Source organism: Enoplosus armatus, chromosome 11, assembly GCF_043641665.1.
Source record: "Enoplosus armatus isolate fEnoArm2 chromosome 11, fEnoArm2.hap1, whole genome shotgun sequence".
Classification (NCBI taxonomy): Eukaryota; Metazoa; Chordata; class Actinopteri; order Centrarchiformes; family Enoplosidae; genus Enoplosus; species Enoplosus armatus.
The window spans coordinates 13,259,602-13,281,785 of NC_092190.1; the positions used below are offsets into that span (position 1 = coordinate 13,259,602).

A 22,184-nucleotide genomic window follows, 5' to 3' on the forward strand; every position below is an offset into this window, starting at 1 on the left:
CTCTATTGGCCAGAGCTCTGACCCATTCTTGATTCTGATTGGCAGCCTTCCACACCTGTGAGCCTACAGTGTTTACTTGCGGCAATGGCCGTTGTGTGCCCTACCACTACCGCTGTGACCACTACGACGACTGCGGAGACAATAGTGATGAGATGGGCTGTCTATTCAGACCATGTGACCCTAACACAGAGTTCGCCTGCAACAATGGCCGCTGTATTGCAAAGGAGTATGTTTGCAATGGTATCAACAACTGCTATGACAACGGCACCTCTGATGAACAGAACTGCCGTAAGTATACTAAGTTTACCACAGAAATTAAACAGCTGTAAATGTTCAAATCAAAGCGGTTATTACTTATAGTAAATATGTTCTAATTTATGATTATTTCAGCGGAGAGAACCTGCCAGCCAGAGCACACAAAATGTCAGTCTACCAACATCTGCATCCCGCGTTCATACCTGTGTGATGGAGACAACGACTGTGGCGATATGAGTGATGAGAGCCCTACACACTGTGGTCAGTTCAGTTCCAGTTTTAGGGTTAAAGCAATATTTGTTTCTGTTTAAGTTGCTTATTAATATTTTCTGTCATTATATTAATTGTATGGGATAGGGCTATCATAAATATTATGAGGAACACCTGCTTTTTGTCAAAATGTCAGCTGCGATAAAAAAGCCTATTGTTTTGTCACTTAGGCTATGTCAAAAATCACTCCTTCCTAGCCATTCACTATTCTCCACATAATAAACATTAAATGGTTTACTCTGCATTGGGAAGTAAATTGATATTTCAGACACTTATAAATCATCATCATAATTTTATGTCAATTTCCACATCCAGCATAGATGAAGCATTGCATTGTAGGGTTTTTAAAATGTTATGGACAATGTTATTTTTGAGGGCACAGCACAGTGCATACATTTCAGACTGAGATTTCAAAAATAAAATAGCTGAAAGTTGATATAGTGCACTAGGTAGCAAATGGGGAGTGATTTTGGACACAGCTTTGATCATACAGCCCCTCGCAATCACCAGCAGAGGATCCCAGAGGATTTTTACTGAGAGACAGTTGGTCATACCGTCAGTTAAAAATGAAAAAACACTGGCACAAACTGCTGTTATTGTGAATCAAACCAAAAAAGCAACATATTTTTTTTCTTTCACATTTGGATTTGATTATAAATACCATTTGTTTCCTGTGTGTGGATTTAACCCATAGAAGTCTGTAACCAGAAATAATTTTGAGTATGATATTTTGCAAATTTACTCTGCTCAATCTGGGTAAAACAGGATTTGAATCTACCTAAAGTTATGAGAAAGAGGATATAAAAGAGTCAGAAACAGATCAGTGTTCATCCCGCCCCCTCATCAGCATGTTAAGATTCCCACAGTCCTCCAAGTGATTTCATGCCTTTCTACATCTTCTACATAGCGGCATCCACATGTTCCCAGAGTGAGTTCCGTTGCTCTAGCGGTCGCTGCATCCCCGCCCACTGGTACTGTGATGGAGGCGCTGACTGCGCTGATGGCTCTGATGAACCCCTCTCCTGCAGTGAGTGTTGCAAAACTCTCTCACCCCCAAAACGGGCCTGTTGGCTTTGTGTTTCTGCCCCCGCCCCATTATCAGCTGCTCGGTTATTGTGTGTTTGTGTCTGGCCGCCAATCTGCATCTGTGTGCTGGTGTGAGAGTGTGCTGTGAGTGATGTAGCGGAGAGTGTGAGTCAGTGGTGTATTTCTTTGTTGACGATGTGGTCAGTCAGGCCTCCTATTGTGTGCTGCATTCCTCTGTGGTGACGCCCCTCAGTGTCCTCTGACAAACAGCCCCTCCCCCTCCCTTTGTCCACCAGGGGTTACAGAGCCTCACTTTGGCTTTTGTTTAGATAGCTCACCATGCATGGGAATGTGGAGTTGCCATGACTATTTTGAAAGCTTTGCCAGTGTTGTATTGTGCCTTGCTTATTCGTAGAAAAGCAGTGGGGGAAGTACCTGAGATAATTGGCAATCACAAAAAGGAAAAAAGTTGTTTCAAAAAAGGGATAATCATTTATATTGAATATAAAACACACTACTGTGCTGTGTTATCTACAGTTTAATGTTATATGATTTGTCTCTGCAGCCACACTGGTCAGAACCTGCAACACAGATCAGTTTCGCTGTGATGATGGCAGGTGCATTGCCTCATCCTGGATCTGTGATGGGGACAATGACTGTGGCGACATGAGTGATGAAGACCAGAGGCATAACTGTGGTACGCATCCTTTCATTACTTCTTATGCTTTCTCTCTCTCCACTTCTTCTTTCTCTTTGTCCTCTTCCTCTTCCTTTTCTGCATCTTCTCACTTCTCCCCTTGTAGCCCATCCTCTTCTTCCCCATCACTTCTCCACTTTGCCCCCCTTGCTTCCCTCATCCTCTCGTTATTCAGGACGCTGATGGATTAGGATACACACCACTGGGGGAGTGTTGTGTGGGAGACACTGGCAGTCAGTGCCCTGCATCTTAGTCTCCTGTAGAAGGTCTCCCTTCCAAGGAGATGACATTCCTGATTTCTCCTGCCTCACTCGTTACTTTGTGCATGTCTCCTTTCTCTGGCTTCCTGGCTCAGGGTGGATCAAGTCTCTTATGTCTCACCAATGTGTGCTCCAACAATAAGATGCCTGAAGCTAAAGACTTCAGCACTGCCTGAGCCTCTGTAGGAGACTCACTTCAAACAATGTGGATCAATCACATTAGATGGATAAAGAATTTGAAGTCACGGCTGCATGTTTTGAAATACAGTTTGGAATGTTTGGATTGCCAAAAACGCAGGTTGACATTGGGTCATCGCCATCATTATTTAACTTCTTGTAAATGCCTGATTTTGTTGTTTTTTTTCCAGCCAATCGCACATGTTCAAGTGCAGAGTTCACCTGTGTAAACAACCAACCACCTCAGCGGAAATGTATCCCACGTGACTGGGTGTGTGATGGAGACGCAGACTGTGCAGATGCATTGGATGAACATCAAAACTGCACGCGCAGATCCTGTGGCATCAATGAATTCACCTGTAGCAATGGCCTCTGCATACGCGGCTCCTACAGGTTAGAAAAACGAACTCCTTTAAAATAAAAATGACATCTATAATCAGTCTGTCTGGCAATGTGAGTTCATCTTTTGTGGCCCGTCTTCTAAAATCAGGTGTGATCGACGTAATGACTGCGGGGACAGCAGCGACGAACAGGGCTGCACCTACCAGCCGTGCCAGCAGCACCAGTTCACCTGCCAGAATGGCCGCTGCGTGTCCCATGACTTTGTCTGCGATGGCGACAACGACTGTGGGGACGAGTCTGATGAGCTGGAACAAATGTGCCACACACCGGCACCCACCTGCCCGCCTGGAGAGTTCAGATGTGACAATGGACACTGTATCCCCCTGAGCCAGGTGTGCGACAGGAATGATGACTGCTCTGACAACAGCGATGAGAAGGGATGCGGTGAGTGTGAGGAGATTTTCAGAATAGTTCGAGAAATTGTTCTATGAATCATTTCCCCTTAACCTTTCAGTTTCTTCAGTGACTGTCTCCAGTTGGGTTTCTCCAGCAGGTGCATGCTCCCTCTAGAGGAGATGTCAAAGAAGTGCTGGAGGCGGTGTGGGGAAAGACAGAGAAACACAACCAATTATTGTGGACAATTGTGCTTTCTGCAATATTAATAATAATTGGCTAATACAAATACTGCAGTTGCAGATAATGTATAACAAAATACCAAGGAGAGCATATAGCATTCTCACTCTACAGAATTCGGATTAAAATACTGTGATTATGTCTTATCTCATATTTATAGTTAAGGTAAGAATGATGAGCCACACTATAGATCCAAAAAACAATTTGATCTGAAAAGACAAAAAAAAAAAGTTTAATGAATAAATACAAGAACACAAATAATACAGCTTATCATCTATGAATGAATTAGTCTGACAGGATAAAAGTGTTTGCTGATGACTCCAATAACTTTGTTGATATTATGCTTCTTTGACTGTAGGTGTCAATGAATGCACAGACCAGTCCATCCATCACTGTGATCACAATTGCACCGACACGCCCACCAGCTTCATCTGCACCTGTCGCCCCGGCTACCGCCTCATGTCCGACAGCAAAACGTGCGATGATGTCAATGAGTGCGCAGAGACCCCGAGCGTGTGCAGCCAGATCTGTGAGAACACCGTTGGCTCCTACATGTGCAAGTGTGCCCCAGGATTCCTCCGAGAGCCGGACGGCCACAGCTGTCGTCAGAACAGCAACATCTCACCCTACCTCATCTTCAGCAACCGCTATTACCTTAGGAACCTGTCAACAGACGGGCAGGCCTACTCTCTGATCCTGCAGGGCCTGACCAGTGTGGTGGCCATGGACTTTGATCGTGTCGACAAGCGTCTGTATTGGATTGATGTGAGCCGCAGAGTGATTGAGAGGATGTCCTTCAATGGCAGTAACAGAGAGGTGGTGGTCAACGGAGTTCTGCATGGGGAGGGCCTTGCAGTTGATTGGATAGCCAGGAAACTCTACTGGGTGGACAGCTTCTTGGATTGTCTCAAAGTGTCTGAACTGGATGGTCGATTTGTGAAGAAACTGGCTGAACACTGTGTCGATGCCAATAACACCTACTGCTTTGAAAACCCCAGAGCCATTGTCTTGCATCCCAAATATGGGTGAGTTGGAGGCAAGAAGGAATTACATCTTAGGATAGAGCTGGATCAATATATCAGCAAGGCCAATATTATTAGTTGGGCTGCTATTATCACCAATATTGGCTATACACAATATACTGGTATAAGCATATAAGATGGTGGATAATCTAAAGGAAATTGCAGTGCAGTAAATTGCAGAAATTTATGTTGTATAGACATGAATATTTGATCTTTCTTTGTCGTTTCTTCAGTTTTAGGATTGTTAAATTACCTAATTTGAGGGATCCTCAAAAAGTACTCAAATATATTAATCCATACTTTTCTTGGTTCCCTGTTAGATTTGTGTACTGGACAGACTGGGGAGACAAAGCCTTTATAGGTCGTGTTGGAATGGATGGAACCAACAAAGCAGCTATCATCACCACCAAGTTAGAGTGGCCCAATGGGATCACGATTGACTACACTAATGACAAGCTCTACTGGTCTGATGCTCATCTCAGTTACATCGAGTAAGTACATTTGTCAGGAACTGATCACACTGTCTTTGCTTACAGTAAATGCAGTGAGACTTGTAACCCTGGACTTTTATGTCTTTTGTCAGATACTCAGACTTGGATGGTCAACACAGACACACAGTGTATGATGGAGATTTGCCCCACCCGTTTGCCCTGACTGTGTTCGAGGACACTGTATACTGGACTGACTGGAACACACGCGCAGTGGAGAAAGGCAACAAATACGACGGCTCTGGTCGTCAGGTTCTGGTTAACACCACTCACAGACCATTTGACATCCATGTATGTCACCCTTACAGACAGCCTATTGGTGAGTTAAAATCTCAGAATCTTCATTGTTCATAAAACTTTTATTTACAAAATAGTTGTTTCTTATCGTAAGAAACCCTAAGTTTATTTAAGTGCAGGTATTGACCACAAGCTGAACAATACCTGGCCTGTATTTGCCCAGCTGTGCGGAATTGAGATTGTTTGACCGACTGTGGCTCTTCCTCCTTTAGTAAACAATCCCTGTGCGGTGAACAATGGTGGCTGCTCTCACCTGTGCCTGATCCGTCATGGGGGGCGGGAGCACACCTGTGAGTGCCCCGACCATTTCCTGACTGTCCAAATAGGAGGTGTGACCCGATGCCTTCCCATGTGCACCAGCACCCAGTACAGATGTGCTAACAATGAACGGTTTGTCAAGATTCTCTCTTGTGGTATGCTTGGTGATCTTTTTATGTGATGTGGAGCATTTCAAACATCAGTATATCCTTGTTGAAGTGGCTGTGATACATTAGTGGGACTACTATAAACAAATTATACCACTGTTAGGATGATTGGTAGTTGTTATCTCATGCCAGCGGTTTTGTTAGTATCAAAATTCAAAATTGAGACCAAAGTTCTTAAAATCACCTTTCTGTCACAAAAAGGCATGTGCTACTTTCTTGCCATCCTGCTTTGCCAGGATATTTTTCATTCTCTTTTCCTTCACTCAGGAGGAAAGAAAATCCTGGAAGCAGTATTTACATTGGCTGTTCACTTGCTCTATCCATCGTCTTGATTTCAAAACACTGAAATATACGCTGAATCCCTGTTTGCTCTCTTTGCAATGGAAACACAGCACCCCCAGCTGTTTGTGTCATATATACTATAATCCACCTGATTTTTCCAAAAGTCTATCTTTGTTGGTACAAAATGTGCACAGACAGTGCAGTCATGGGATCGGTATCATACTTGTGTGTAAAAGGTAATGTAAAATTAGTGTAGTAATGATTTATTGATGTGAAATGCTACACTCGCCACTGCCATTTAAATTTTCAATTCAATTAATTTATTTATATAGCAGCAAATCATAACAGAAGTTGCCTTCGGGCATTTTTCACATGTCTAGGCCATACTTTTTATAATATTTTTATGTCCACTTACATTTTAGCAGCCTTTCAGAGAGTTGTGAGTAGTTATGTAGGTGATGTAATGAGTTCTGAATGGTTAAAGGGAATTTGTTTTATTTAATGTGCTCTGCGTTGCATTAGTCAACACATGGATTTTCTTTCACATTATGTAAAGCTCTGGCAAACACGCTGAGCATTTTGACCTCTGCTTCAACAGATGTATTCCTATCTGGTGGAAATGTGATGGTCAGAGGGACTGCAGAGATGGCTCAGACGAGCCCTCCACCTGTCCGACTCGCCACTGCAGGCTCGGCCAGTTTCAGTGCAATGATGGAAATTGCACCAGTCCGCACTTCCTGTGCAACAGCAACCAGGACTGCAATGATGGCTCAGATGAAGACCCTGTGCTATGTGGTGGGTTGTGTTCTCTTAGCTGACTCATTTTAATTGCTATTATTAGTTTTAATGATTTTCTTCAATTTGTTTGTGCAACTTTAAACATGATTCACTTGTCGTCCCTCTAGCTACACACCAGTGTGAAAACCATCAGTGGCAGTGTGCAAATAAGCGGTGTATCCCTGAGTCATGGCAGTGCGACGGTGAGGACGACTGTGGTGATCAGTCTGACGAAGATGCTGCCCACTGCTCCACCAGGACCTGCCGCCCTGGACAGTTTAAGTGCCGCAATGGACGCTGCATCCCGCAGAACTGGAAATGTGATGTTGATGATGATTGTGGTGACAACTCTGATGAACCGTTAGAGGAGTGCAGTAAGTAATACACAGTTTCTTTCTCCTACTCATCGGTATTTCTTTGATTGACTCAATCCCAACACCTTTTGGCATTAAATACGGATGTGATGTACCTTTGTCTCCTTTACTTGACAAATCTGATGTTTTCTCCACAGTGGGACCGGCGTATCGATGTGATAACCACACAGAGTTTGACTGCAAGACCAACTACCGCTGTGTGCCCCTGTGGTCTGTTTGCAACGGCCACAACGACTGCAGAGACAACAGTGATGAGCAGGGCTGTGGTGAGTCTGCGACAACCATCCTTGAGTCAGTGCTGAGCTGTTTACATCGTGGCAGTGACTTGGAGTTTGTTATAAGGATTGAATATGCTGTCAAACTTTATGTTAAAGCTTTCCAGGTTGAGTCACATTTATCTGCTGATATAGTAAAATGATTCTAGAGATCTCAGAAGATTAACACATTTACAAGAAAGAAACAAGATAAAGTTTTCAAGGAGTGAGTGAGGGGTAATTAGCCGACACCTCAGCCTCCTGTGGAACATTACACAGTGAGGTAGTGGGAGGGGCTGATGGAGAGGGTCTCCCCACTCCCCCACCATTTGCTTCTCCCTGAGAGTACCACAGATTTATGAGCTGTCCGGTGGTATGGGTTTACATATATGTGTGTATCTGTGTGTGTTGTTGCTCTGTCCTTGCGTGGGGGCAGGGTTCACACAAGTCTCTTTGTACTTTCCTACGATCCAAACTCATTCGCCGCGGCCCTCCCCTCTCTTATCGGAGGCCCTCACTCCATTAGTGCCATGCCCGCGCAGGACGGGAGATCCGTGCTAATCTTCCTGTAAGAATGTAGCAGATGGGCCAGGTGGAGGGCTAGGAGTGCAGGACTAGCTAACACTGCGCTATCTTTGACCCCCAGCGCTGTGTGGTAGAGACGGCTCAGACCAGCTCTCCTCCACTCCTTTCCCGTCTGTGCTTCTCATCTCCTGCAGTCTTATCCTCTGCAGACACATACAGGCATGGATAGAGGTCACCCATCTGTCCGAGGCTTGCTGCTCTCCTCCCTCCATGACTATTGCAGTTTAATTAAAAAACAAGATGCCTTTCATTTCAAACTGACATTTTTATCATTACTTAAAAGCCTAAAGATTTCCAGTCATATCAGTGCTGTTGTTGCTCGTGTTGATAAAATTATCTTCTGGAGCATCATCATCTTTGCTCATCTCTGACTGCTGGATGTAGAAAACAATTTCAACAATTTGTTGAAAAACAATTTTCAATCCTCACTGTGTGATTCAAAGTTTAATATACAGACAAAATGCTAATGAAGGAAAGCTGTTAAATCTGTGAAACTGATAGCAATTTGCAATATACACTCAGTTTATTAGGTACACCTAGTTAATCCAGTTTAATATGTCCTGCAATAAATCCTACCGTCATGGAGATTTTTGTTGAAACTGTTTTAGAGTGTGGATGCAGCTTTGCGGCCATTTTGGAGGTTGCAGTTTGTGGTGCTGTTGACCTGCGTTGTGTTACACTGAGGGGTGTTTCTAATATTTTGTTCACCGCAGTTATAAGCCATGAGGGTAGACTAAATATTAGACACGTTTCACAACAGATTAATTGCAAGGCTGTTGTATTAGAATACATTAGTTTTAGATAGGTGTACCTAATAAACTGGGAATAAGTACATTTTGGTCAGCCTCCTTCCACTGTCATTTTTCAGATCATCTAAATTTTGCATATATCTTTGTATACTGTCTTTCTACAAAAAAGTAATTTTCTACTTGATGTTCTTGTAAAGCACATTGCATCTTCCCCTGGGTGTGAAATGGGCTATATATAGCTTGACAAAATATTGTCATTTGTAAATAGCACAAATTCATGTTACAGTACCTAAAAGACTGAGCCAGTGCATCAACTGCAACAGATTCAAATTAGGCAATTATGTAGTGTGCTCCTAATTGTATTTTCTCTTTCAAATATTTTCATGTAGCATGTATCATGCTATATTCTACCCGGTAAAACAATTGCACTAAATATCTTTAATCCAAGCAGCATATGCTTTTGTTGAAAAGTTGAAAAAAATGGTCACAGAAAAGTATGTTCTTAGGCAGAGCACAGAGAAAAGATATACTTAGTGGAACATAATGGTTTAAAACGATGACCATGTAAATGCTCCTTTCCCAGATGAACTGACCTGTGATCCCAGTGGAGACTTCCGCTGTGACAACCACCGCTGCATCCCACTGAGATGGAGGTGCGACGGGGACGACGACTGTGGGGACAACTCTGATGAACGCAGTTGCAGTGAGTGCTGTTCACTGTCACAGTTACTTCATTCAGTTGTGTTTGAGGGTTTGGTTTGAGTACTGACGGGAGTGCGAGCAGTGAAAAAGCTGGGTACATTGTTTTGATATCGTCTGAGTGTCTTTAAGTAGGTTTACTGTGGGATTTTAGCTCCTGTGAATTGTCCAAATGAAGAAGGAGTGTTGATGGCAGAGAATAGTCCTGCTATCATTTTGTCAGACAGCAGGGAGGTTTTGTGAGAGGCTCAACACTTCTGCCGACAGTGGAGTGCTGAGAGAGGTAGTCTTATCAGCTGCTAGAGAAACAGGCTGTCCTCAGCGTGTCAGAAAGTGGGAGTGAAGGAGTCTGTCACCCTTTGCCCTAGAGAATTTAAACATGTCTGAGAACATGCCAGTTAATAGGGATAATGTAGCTTCTCAAGGGAGAAACGGTGATTGGGGTTAAATCATGGTGGTATCGCTCCCCTTGCTGCTGCGCTGCTGATGCCAGCAGAGTTTGTCTCCAGTGAACTCATGAGCTCACTGCAGAGTAACGGCTGCACATACTGCATGTGTTAGTGTGGTGTTGGCTGTTTTATGTCATAATATGGAGGAAAATAATAGACAGCATTTGAAAACCCTTGACAGGTTTTAGAAATGTGTCAAAATTCACACAAGAGCTTTTGACATCCCTCTGATGAATGCATCTGTGTGTGTAATGGACATTTAATAAAAAACAAAATAAAGTTCTGCATTCGCTGAATTCCACACTCACTGTCTCATTTCTGTTTTCATGTTTTCCCTCAGCTCCACGCGCATGCACAGAGAGTGAGTTTCGTTGTAATAATCTGCGCTGCATTCCCGACCGTTGGGTCTGTGACCATGACAACGACTGTGAGGACAACTCGGATGAAAGGGACTGTGGTAAGTGGAGGCTCTTTGTTGGCTGGCTGTGTGTGAGTAACGGAGGGCTGCACTAAACAAAGAAGCAATAAAACTTCACGTTCTGAAGCGTAGACAGACAGGACCACCTAGAGTCATCTATTCAAAAATAGTTTATTCACTTACAACTGAAGGATTTCTTCCTTACATCACTGTGTTACTATTTCAAGTCTCAGCGGACATCACATATTTAGAAGTTATTCTAGATGAAATAAAAGAGTATTTCCCTTGTAGGAATAAAGAAAGAAATGTGGGGATTTGGGGTGTAGACTAAATGTGTCTTTCCATGCCAAAGACAAAGCCAGTGCTCCCCTTTATCCTGAGTGGAATACACTTTTATGTGAAGTAATGCGATGTTTGGCTGTGTTGCAGAGTTGCGGACTTGTCATCCCGGTTACTTCCAGTGCGGCAGTGGACATTGTATCGCTGAACGCTTCAAATGTGATGGCAACGCAGACTGTCTGGACTATACAGATGAGACGTCTTGTCGTAAGTGTCCCGCAGCAAATGGTTTTTCCTGTGCACTCTTTGGTGATAATTGAGAGTTTTAACATAAGTGAATATAGCATGCAAGTGTTTTATCACCCTCTTGTCTTGGCCTAATTAGGATTGAGATTGTGAGTTACTAAGTTTAGTTTAACAGAACGGTTCTGACTTTCAGCGACCCGCTTTCCCAACGGCACATACTGCCCCCCCTTCCTTTTTGAGTGCAAGAACCACATATGCGTCCAGCCTCATTGGAAATGTGATGGAGACAATGACTGTGGAGATAATTCAGACGAGGAGCTTCACCTCTGCTGTAAGTAGTAACATAGACACTCAGTCAGTCCAGCACGCGCAAAACCAAAGCAAATAACATCAAACTAAATATTGTTTCTGTCCATCCGCAGTGGAAATCCAGTGCGAGACTCCATTTCGTTTCCGCTGTGACAACAACCGCTGCATCTACAGCCACGAGCTGTGTAACTCTGTTGATGACTGCGGTGACGGCTCTGATGAGAGACAGGAAAACTGTAAGTATGAAAGTTTTAGTTCATGGTCTCATCTATCTACTCTATCTCATGTCATGTTCTATTTTTATTTTTTGAACATAACTACATGCATCTTCAGCATTGATATGTTTCTCTCCATTTAGGCCAAAGCCCCACTCACGGACCCTGCACAGATGATGAGTACAAATGCAGTAACGGACAGTGCATCCCTCTGCAGTACGCCTGTGATGATTATGATGACTGTGGAGACCAGTCGGATGAGCTTGGCTGCCGTGAGTACATTAGCAAAGACCATATTAGTAATGATGATCAATTGAAAAATGACTCAAATATATCAAACATTTTCTTATTTAAATTCTATTATGTTTGTATGTACCAGTGATTAGTGCACAATTTATCAGCAGGTGCACTAAAATTCAGATATAATTCAGAATAAATAAAATCATAACTTGTTTCCAATACAGTTTTAGGAGTAAATATGTTGCTTTTTGGAGACAAGACACCATTAAAATGCAGGATTGTGGGTTCAACAGGGTTAGCTCAGCCAGACCATTTGTAGTAAGTTAAATGAACATATCTTACATTGGATTAATTCAGTCCACCGCCATGACTATAATGTCATGAACCACTTTGTCATTTTTATCAACTTCCACTTGACTGTACCTGATTGGGTGTAAGAATAAATACAGGATAAAACTATAACAGACATACTTACATACTGTAAGTACGATACTGTTACCTCTATGAGTGTCAAGTTTCACATTCAATGTGTTTCTGTATTTGCTCCTGTCAGACCACGGTGGTGGGCACATGTGCAGTGACAACATCTGTGAACACAACTGTACCGACCTGACGCAGGGAGGCTTCCTCTGTTCGTGCAGGCCCGGCTACAAGCCCAGAACGACAGAAAAACACACCTGTGAAGGTAAACAGCACATCAATTAGTCAGTCAGGTACTGAGTCCATTTAAACACTGACACAGAAGTATTTTTCTACATTCAATTCATGTTTTTTCTTTTTTTTCATTCCTGTTTGGAAACAGATGTGAATGAGTGTGAGGTGTATGGCACGTGTCCTCAGGAGTGCAAGAACACAAAGGGCAGCTACGAGTGTTTTTGTGCTGAAGGCTTTCTCTCTTTTGGTGAACCGCATGGGACAGAGTGTGCCGCCCAGGGTAAGAGCTCGGCATTCGCACATGGAAGAAAAATTCTTTACAAATGTTCCCTTTCATTAGTATGTAAGGCCAAACTCTGTACTGACCTAGGTAGTAGCATTCACCACACCTCAATTTCTGTACAGGAAACCCACCAGTGCTGCTGTTGCCAGACAATGTTCGCATCCGTCGTTTCAACCTGTCCTCTGAGCAGTATTCAGACTATGTGGACAACGCTGAGCACATCCAAGCCTTGGACTACCTGTGGGATCCAGAGGGACAAGGACTCAGTAAGACTTCTATTGTAACCTTTTAATGTTGTTGTTGACTGCAGTGAATATAAACGTGATCTCTAACCTTTATCCCTGATGTGCTGTAGGTATTGTGTACTGGACAGTACTGGGTCGGGGATCTCAGTTTGGCTCTATCAAACGCGCCTACATGACCACATTTAACGATTACGGCAACAACCCAGTGAAAGAGATGGATCTGAACCTGAGATACATCGCTAATCCCGACGGCATTGCCTTGGACTGGGTTGGCGGGTAATTCACCAAGATTATGACTTAACCATTGCAGAGATTGCTCTAAATTTTGTTCAGTTGCTCAGTATGTATTTATGACCTTTTACAGGCACATTTACTGGACAGATTCAGGCACCAATCGAATTGAAGTGGCCAAACTAGATGGGCGGTACAGGAAGTGGTTGATCCACACAGACCTCGACCAGCCCGCTGCTATTGTTGTCAATCCATCACTCGGGTATGAGGCTGTAGTTTGCATCCTTTGTACAGTCTGAACAGGCTCTGTATCCAAACAAAAAAATGATGTTTATTTGATGATGATTGTTTCTGTGTTGGCAGAATGATGTACTGGACAGACTGGGGCAGGAAACCCAGAATAGAATCAGCGTGGATGGATGGTCAGCACAGAGAGGTGCTGGTGAAGGAGGAGGACCTGGGCTGGCCTACTGGACTGGCTCTGGACTATCTGAATGGGAACAGGATCTACTGGTGTGACTCCAAAGAAAACATCATTGAGTCCATGAAGCCTGATGGCACAGACAGGAAGATCGTCATATCAGGAGGTCAGAACATGAGATGTAGGACAGCCAGTCGGCAGAAATACAAACAGATATGAAGTTTTATGGGCGGCACTGATATATTTTATTCAAATAACAACGGAGGTGATTCAAGATTGAGTATAATGTGCATTTAAAATACGGTATATATGGTTAAATATGGTTTTCTCTGTTTCAGACATTGGACACCCCTACAGTCTGGATGTGTTTGAGGGGCATGTGTACTGGACAACAAAAGAGAAAGGTGAAGTGTGGAGGACGAACAAGTTTGGGAAAGGAAATAAAGTCAAAGTTCTGACCATCAACCCCTGGCTGACTCAAGTCCGCATTTACCAGGAGCACCGACACAACCAGTCAGGTCAGAACACAGAGATTCATACAATACAATACAATACAATGGTGTGTGTCATGTTTAAGGTATCACATAAACTGATGTTGGGTTATTGTTGACACACTCGTGCCCTTGAACCAAGTCAATGTAGTGACCTTTTTTGCCAAAAGGCCTGTAAGACATATTAAGAAAAGGTTCTCAATATGTCACATAATGAAAACAAAAATGATGAATCGATCCGATGACTTTATGCAGCGGATTTTGCAAAAGCAAGTCAAGTCTGACCGTCTCTTCCATCCATCTGCACATGAACCAGTCCGTTTAATATTGCACACAAGAGCGTAGCTGTTGTGAGGGAAATTCCTTTATAACAGTGTTGTTCTCTTTACTCTCTCCTCTTCAGTGCCCAGCCCTTGTAAGAATGTGTGCAGTCACCTATGTCTCCTCCGACCAGGTGGATACACCTGCTCCTGTCCACAAGGGTCCTCTCCGGTGGAGTTTGACTCCAATGAATGTGATGCAGGTAAACACCTGAGTGCATCTGCTGCCTGCACTCTTGTGTTGCATCTCTTTTTGCATTCATAAATCCGTTCTTCACATGTGCCTGGCTGCTCCTGTGTGGTTTTGTTAAACTATGGTGTGATATTGTGTTGTTATTGTTGTTGATTCTGTGTATGCCTGGCTTTTGCTCCTTCAGCCATTGAGGCACCCATTGCAATGCCCCTTGCATGTAGATGCATGAATGGTGGAACCTGCTACACCGATGAAGGCGGTCTGCCCAAGTGCAAGTGAGTTTAGTTGTAGGTGCCATTTACACCAGTGACTGATTGATTCTCCATCAGTCATATCCAGTAATGGCTGATATTGTTTGGTAGTCCACCTTTTTCAAATACGCTTAAAGACGTTTGTTTTCACATGTAAGAAAATTATGTTTATCATGACTTTCTGCAGATGTCCTTACGGTTACGTGGGCAGCTTCTGTGAGATGGGGAAGTCGAGGGGCGCTCCAGCAGGAACAGGTACTGTAATTCACCCATTATCTGACATAGGGGTCTCTGGTTGACATGTGGGAGCTGCCGCAAAGTAACGTCATGATCTGTTGGCTTTACTGGAACAGATCTATCTAAAGGCTACTCAGGCCAACAAAACATCACAACAACAGTCTGGCTCAGCATTTGCTGAAGATGTTGACTCACATGTTTCCTTAATAAATAGCCAAGTAACACACAATAGATCACTGTTTTACTTCTCTAATGGTTTAGCAAGCTAATGGGCCATCCGAAGGACATGAACAACGATGGAATAGTCAGCAAAATGTTATTACAGTAGGAATGTTTATGATCAGCACCTTATTGCAAGTGTCCAATATGCATACAACTAAATATTTATACTTTTTCTTTAGCTGTGGCCGTTCTACTGGCTGTGATTATCATCCTGATTACTGGAGCTTTGGCTGTTGGGGTTTTCCTCAATTACAAACGAACAGGATCTTTCATTCCCTCCATGCCCAAACTACCAAGGTATGTTGGCTCTCCATCACCTCCATCCACTGCATGTGCTTATGAGTGAAACCTGTACTAAAGCTGCTGCATGCAGAGTTTAAATCAAAGTTCAAACTGGAGCGTTTTGTTTCTGTCCAGCCTCAGCAGCCTGGTGAAGTCCGGTGACACGGGGAATGGGGTGACGTTTCGCTCGGGTGATAATGTTGATCTTGGACCATCACACATTGGAGTGTCATTCATTGACACAGCCATGCAGATGGTTAGTCATGGAGGGATGCTTATTAGCAGTTAATATGTCACTGAAAGCACTCTATCGGCAATTTTGTCTCACAAAACATGTGCTCTATGTGGTGTTTATTGACAACTTTCATTTTAGCAATCCTTCTAGAACTGCTTGTATCAGCAGCAGTTGAGGAATAATTAATGGTGTGTCTTTAATGAATGCAAAAATCAGTCTTATCAGTATAATATCCCCATAGGATGATAACTTTGCCATGGATGCTGGGAGGCAGCCCGTCACATTTGAGAACCCGTTATACGCCACTGCTCCTGGAGTGTCTGGTGATCCTGCAGTCATTCATGCCACACAGGTACTCACAAACACATTAACGCCACATATAAACTCCAGCAGTTGACACTCCAAAGCTTTTTTTAGTTTTACATAATAACCTCTTTCTAAAATGACATACAACAAAATGCACTTTACTGTAATAAAGTCAGGGCTTTATTTATAATGCTATGGGTATGTTTTTTTCAGGAGTTACATTATACAGTAGTACAGTAAGTGATAGGAATAATATTTATGGATGTCACATACAATTTGAGAAGTGCTCAATGTTTGCTGTAGAAAAAATAGCAACAATGCAGGATTTTTTGGATCTTTTTGTGCAAACAATTGTTATCCAGCACCTCCAGAGAATTTATGGATGTGCGTGTGCCTCCTGATTATTTTATTAAAATGAAAGATTAAGCCAAAGTACAATTGCCATGGTGGATGAAACTGACAACCTGCTTCTTAACAGGTGACTGTGAATGTGAGTGGTGAGCAGCTGGAGAACAAGTTTGTGAACCCGGCGTATCGCGGAGATCAGAGTGTGGGCATTGTGAACACTTCTTCTGTCAGCTCCATACCTGTGCAGGTGAGTCTCTTGTGTACAGTACATCCTTGAAATGAAACCACGTCAGCTTAATTATTCAAGTGTGATGCCACCTCACCGTTTGTGTTTGTGTCTGCAGGAGTCAAAGTGGAGCTTATTCAAGCGAAAATTAAAGCCGAGCACCACATTTGAAAACCCTTCATATTCAGAGGTAAGTTTGGGTGATGAAAAACATCTTGAAGCCAGCAGTTACAGAGCAGAAGGTGTCTTTTGTCTTGTTTACCCTCTGCGTTGTTGTGCAGCAGATGAAGGATGAAAAGCCTGCAGGAAGCAGTGGGGACTCTTCTGCCCCTGAGCCGTCTCCGTTTGTCCCCCCCGCCAAACCTCCGAAGAGGGATCGTCCGAGCACCTTTTCGCCCACCGAGGACAGTTTCAAAGACACAGCCAACCTCGTGAAAGAGGACAGCGATGTATAACCCCTCTCTCACAGACGGGAATCGAGAAAAAAAACACACTTTGCACAGAATTTATTTTTTTATGCAGCCTGTGTACAAAACTCAAATTGTTTTAGGAAAGAGAAATACATTTCTATAGAATGAGGAAAAAAAGTCTTCTGTGACTATGCCTTCTGACATTTCTTATGCCAATTCTTGTGTTAATGTTTTCTTTATTCTGATGTACAATATGTATATCTTTGCACTGAAGCTGCTGATAGAAATGTTAATAAATAAGTTGTATATTTGTAAATTTGAACAGTAAGATTTTGTCAGAAAATATCTTTTGAAATAGATCCTATGAATAGTTCAGCATAAACACAATAACACGTAAGAAGTGAGCTGCATTCTGAATGTACAGTACTGATCCAAGGTTATTAGAGAAATGTGTTGAGTAAGGACATTTTTTTTTTTGCCACTGAACAAAACTGAAGATGTATTTACTTCATCTTTCATGTTTATATACCTCATTTCAGGGCTGGAAACGAAACAAAAGTGAGACAAAAAATAATTGGACTTTAACTTATGCCGTTCATTTTTCAAAGGATACATGCTCGAGCATAAACAGATGCATGAGCTAAAATATGAGTGCGAAGCATACTTATTGTACTTAATCCAACTCATTTCAACCTTATGTCCCCTGACTTTGAATCAACATGATCATTTGTTTTTAGTAATAATATTGGAACAACGGCCAAAATAGTTTTGGATCAATACTTGAACGTGCCCGTGTTTGTTGCGTGGAAATTAATCCATGTAGTTGATTATCTTGAAGAGCAACACATGACCTGAGGATGCAGACGTAGAGAGTCGTTTTGTAAACATGGTGAATAAATTCTTAACTTTACAGAGTGATTTATTTTGTATCATAATGAGGACAAACTGTATCTGTGATCATCCACGACATGCCCATATGGTTTAAATTGCTGCTGCTGAGACATGAATGAATAAATTTCCTATTTTGTAACACAGTCTTGACACTTCTTTCTTAACCTTAATGTCACAATATACTTTATTTTACATGTTTCCATGCATACATACACTCCGGACAGAAAAACATGTCATCATACAAACTATTTCACAGAGCTAGATGTTTTTTCTTTCATCCTTAGGTGAAGGAAGAAGCACATTGATGACAAAGTCTGACACAAATGAAGGGAGGTAGGACAGAGGAATCCAAAAAAGCTTGGCATCCCAGCCAGCACCATAACGTGTGCGTGGGAAGCGAGCTGTCAGCGCGTGCTCCATACACCAGGTCACCTTAGAGAGATCTGAACTGCACAAGATGCCCATGGAGAAGTCCTGAGCTTTCAAATCTGACGGGGGGGCGACAAAGGAGAGGCGTCATTTAGATTACTTATTTGACACTGAATGCTGAACGGTGCTTCCACTCACAGTCATCAAAGTATGTCACTCCATAAGAGTCTTTGACATGTTGAGGGAGGCGGGTCCACAGCCTCCTCAGGTCAGCTTCAATGAGATCCAGCCGGGTGACCCCTGTCTTGAAGAAACCAGGCTCGATGATGCTCACTTTGATGCCAAAGTGCCGCATGTCCCTCCTGGGCAGAAGAAGCAGACCATTATGTCTCTTTAATGTCGCTGGAAAGCTTTTTATTGAGTATTTTTAACAATTATTTTTTATTTTATTTTCCTTTAAAATTAGGTTTATGTCATGTTAATATTTAAAAAGCTTTCAGATTACTGTAATTGTCAACCATTTGCAACTGGTTACATTTACATTTACATTTACTCAAGTACAATTTTGAGGTAATTGTACATGAGTTGAGTATTTCCATTTCATGTTAAATATAAAATATTGTACTTTTTACTTACATATGTAAGATTTTACATTAGAACACCATATAATGAGCTTTTGAAATACAATACATTATTAAAGATGGTTACTCTTAAATAACTATTCAAAGCCCCAAGAGGTCAAATGATCTAACATGTAAAAAACATCTACAAACAACACTTTTATATAGCAGAGCTTTTTCTTGTTCCCTCTCCCATAAGCCCCTTTACAATATGTCCTAATGTTTGTCTTCCTGACCTGAGGCTGTCGGAGAAGGCCTCCACTCCCCATTTGGACAGGCAGTACCCTCCACCAGTGAGAGACAGTCTGCCCAGGATGCTGGCCACATTAACCACCCTGCCCTGGGCCTTTTTCATCAGTGGCAGAAACTGGAGTGTCACCTCAATAACCCCAATCAGATTCACATCCAAAACCTTTGTGAAATCCTCCAACCGCATCCACTCCGTTGGACCGATGGGTACGGACCTGCCAGCATTATTCACCAGACCCCACAGACCTGCAGAGAAAAGAGGCAGGATGACGACCAGCCGATATCAGCTTCTGATCCTCATTTCTCTGTTGGTAATACAAGAGAACGTTTTTAATTTACTTTCACAAATATCACAAATGTCTTGGCAGTTAGCAATTAATCTGATTCAGTCCTCATCAATATGAGTCAGGCAAATTTTGAATTAAAGGCTAAAAAAAGATCTTGATCTCATTGAATCCCTGTATTTACATTTAATCCAAATAGACTACTTTTGGCCCAGCCAGAACAGTTATTTATGGTTGAAGCAGCTTTACTGTGTTCCTGGCTGTTAAAAATGCATGAGGTAAGTATGTTCTCCCTCCTCTTTAGAAAACCCATCAGTAGGAGGATGATGATGATGATGATGGGATGGTCCAGGTTGCCTTTATCTCTCCCAGTGCCTCACTCTGACTGGCACCCTATCTGTGTGTACCCCCCGCTGTCCGCCCCCCCCCCGGCTCACCTCGCCGTCCGACCTCTTTGCTCACAAACTCCACCGCCCTCCTGATGCTCGAGCTGTCCGTAACATTCAGCAGGAGGGTCTTCAGTCTGGGGGAGGCGGCTGCTGCCAGATCTGCTGCACCTTTCTCTGTGAGACACGCAGCTATGACGTGGAAACCTTTTCCATCCAGTTGTCTGGCCAGCAGATTCCCAAAGCCGCTGTCACAGCCTGTGATGAACACATGCTTCTGGGTGAAGCCATCGACCTTGTAGGAGTCTCTGATGTACCAGCAGACGGCAGTGAGAGCGGCCAGAAGTGAAGCACAGGTTAAAGCCAGGTGTGACAGGATCACCTGAAACACACAACCCACGGCTTTGACTAAATCCGGAAAGAAACATCTTTCTATTTTCTTCTAAATATCCTGCACATATTCTCTGTGAAAGGTCAATAAAAATGGTGAAAATAGAAGAGAATATTTATGCAAATAGTGCAAACAAAGAGAAACCAACTTACCTCTAATAGATATGGAGTTAGACCGTCAGTTGACTCCTGAGTGGAAAAACTTGAGATGTATTTCTTCAGTTCAAAACATTTCAGATCAGATTAACACTGAAAAACCCGACATGTGTCTACTTGCAGTGGTTTAATATAGCTACATTCATAGTACATTTACTCAAATACTGCTCTCAAGAACAAATTTGATGTACCATTTCATTCAACTTTATTCTTCTACTCCACTACATTTGTTTGACTTACTTACATAAAAAACATGAACAGTTTATGAAATAGAAAGCGATGTCCCACAAAGGCTCCATATTCATTATGTGTCAGTTGGTTGGTGATACAGTGATGAACTGCACATTTACTTGCACCACTAACCCAGACCAGCTAATCCAGAGCCCCCCAGTGGGTTCATCAGGGCATGGCAGTAATGCACCTTCACACTAGACATGATACCCCCAATATTTTGACTAAAAGCAGGGTTTGTACATCTGTTTTTTTATAAATATATATATATATATATATATATATATATATATATATATATATATATATATATATATCACTCATATGAGGGAAATGTGACTTTACTTTTGCAAATACTGGGTCAGTTCACCCAAATAACAAAAGAGCACACAGGTCTGGTTTGATTGTTGATTTTTTATATCTGATACTAACTACTTAAGTACTGAACTATAGCAGAGGGAAAGTTTTACTACACTACATTTATCTGACAGCTGCAGCAACCAGTTATTAACTTGGTTTTAAATGTAATTCTAAGAATAATATAACACTCACAGGGTCAATTATCCTGCATAATAACTACTTTTACTTTTGATACTTTAAGCACATTCTCTACTGATGTTCCTGCACTAATTAACTTGTGAATGCAGTTTTATTTTTGCATTGTGTTGTTGCAAATTCTACTTCAAGAGAAGGATCTGAATACTTCCTCCACCACTATGCCGTATCAATACATTAACTGAACGTTGTTCAAAACGTCAAAATGATCGTTTGTATGCCAGAAACAAAAACCCATTAGCCTCCATTGTGCTGGGTCCTAGCAGTGGAGATCTCAAAACTGGACACAAGTGGGAAAAGTTTGTTTTTTGGTGAACTGATCCTTCGATGCAACAATTCTCACTCGACCACCAGATGGCATCAGATCTCATTAAGCTGGTTTGAGCACAAAAAAAACCCTAAATCGTTCAATTAGTCCACAACTGTAGAGTGTCTGCTCCTTAATTTTGTGTCAAATAAACAAAAATAAAAAGAGCGAATATCCAGATGCCAGCTGTTTGGGTGCATCTAATGAGCATCAAAGCAAACTAACACTAATTAAAGCCATATGAAATGTTTATTATTATTAATAATAATAATAATAATAATAATAATAATAATAATAATGCAAACATACCATGGCTACAGATCTTTAGATGAAGATGTGTCTTCCTCATCAGAGAACATGTGACGATCCCTTCTCAGTCGACACTGGAGGCTTCAGGTGAAGTTGTGTTAGGGTGATGATTTTGTGTGTGTGTGTCTGCAGAGTCAAGGTCCGTAGTGGATACAACAGCCCGGCTAAATGTTTCACCAACATGGGATTGTGTAATAGACAACACCAGATTACATGACTTCTGGTTACGATGACTGCATATTCCCTTTTACCTCAAATCCACTCTGAAAACACGACATCTCGGCCCAAAGGTTATATTGATGTTGACGGGAAAT

General features: G+C 42.3%; 2 protein-coding genes across 2 annotated transcripts in view; one reads left to right on the forward strand and one right to left on the reverse strand.

The window, feature by feature from the left end:
- lrp2a (low density lipoprotein receptor-related protein 2a) overlaps positions 1-17,168 on the forward strand; it is a 45,793-nt gene extending 28,625 nt beyond the window's left edge. Inside the window, 35 exon segments of the mRNA XM_070915292.1 lie at positions 46-288; positions 391-516; positions 1,433-1,552; positions 2,117-2,248; positions 2,877-3,078; positions 3,176-3,471; positions 4,019-4,685; positions 5,003-5,173; positions 5,266-5,489; positions 5,680-5,857; positions 6,773-6,969; positions 7,080-7,325; positions 7,463-7,591; positions 9,497-9,616; positions 10,402-10,518; positions 10,909-11,025; positions 11,198-11,335; positions 11,427-11,549; positions 11,672-11,800; positions 12,322-12,453; positions 12,571-12,702; positions 12,828-12,971; positions 13,061-13,226; positions 13,315-13,443; positions 13,545-13,768; positions 13,941-14,120; positions 14,497-14,616; positions 14,791-14,881; positions 15,045-15,112; positions 15,496-15,613; positions 15,734-15,854; positions 16,075-16,185; positions 16,618-16,734; positions 16,832-16,903; positions 16,998-17,168. Coding sequence (XP_070771393.1) covers positions 46-288; positions 391-516; positions 1,433-1,552; positions 2,117-2,248; positions 2,877-3,078; positions 3,176-3,471; positions 4,019-4,685; positions 5,003-5,173; positions 5,266-5,489; positions 5,680-5,857; positions 6,773-6,969; positions 7,080-7,325; positions 7,463-7,591; positions 9,497-9,616; positions 10,402-10,518; positions 10,909-11,025; positions 11,198-11,335; positions 11,427-11,549; positions 11,672-11,800; positions 12,322-12,453; positions 12,571-12,702; positions 12,828-12,971; positions 13,061-13,226; positions 13,315-13,443; positions 13,545-13,768; positions 13,941-14,120; positions 14,497-14,616; positions 14,791-14,881; positions 15,045-15,112; positions 15,496-15,613; positions 15,734-15,854; positions 16,075-16,185; positions 16,618-16,734; positions 16,832-16,903; positions 16,998-17,168 — 5,771 coding nt within the window.
- Positions 17,169-18,260: 1,092 nt separating this feature from the next.
- Positions 18,261-22,148, reverse strand: rdh1 (retinol dehydrogenase 1). The gene is made up of 5 exons (XM_070915014.1): positions 22,122-22,148; positions 19,974-20,304; positions 19,240-19,498; positions 18,582-18,745; positions 18,261-18,502 (listed from the first exon to the last, which is right to left on the reverse strand). The coding sequence occupies exons 1-5, from the start codon at positions 22,146-22,148 to the stop codon at positions 18,273-18,275; spliced, it is 1,011 nt and encodes a 336-aa protein (XP_070771115.1). The 3' UTR covers positions 18,261-18,272.
- Positions 22,149-22,184: the final 36 nt, after the last annotated feature.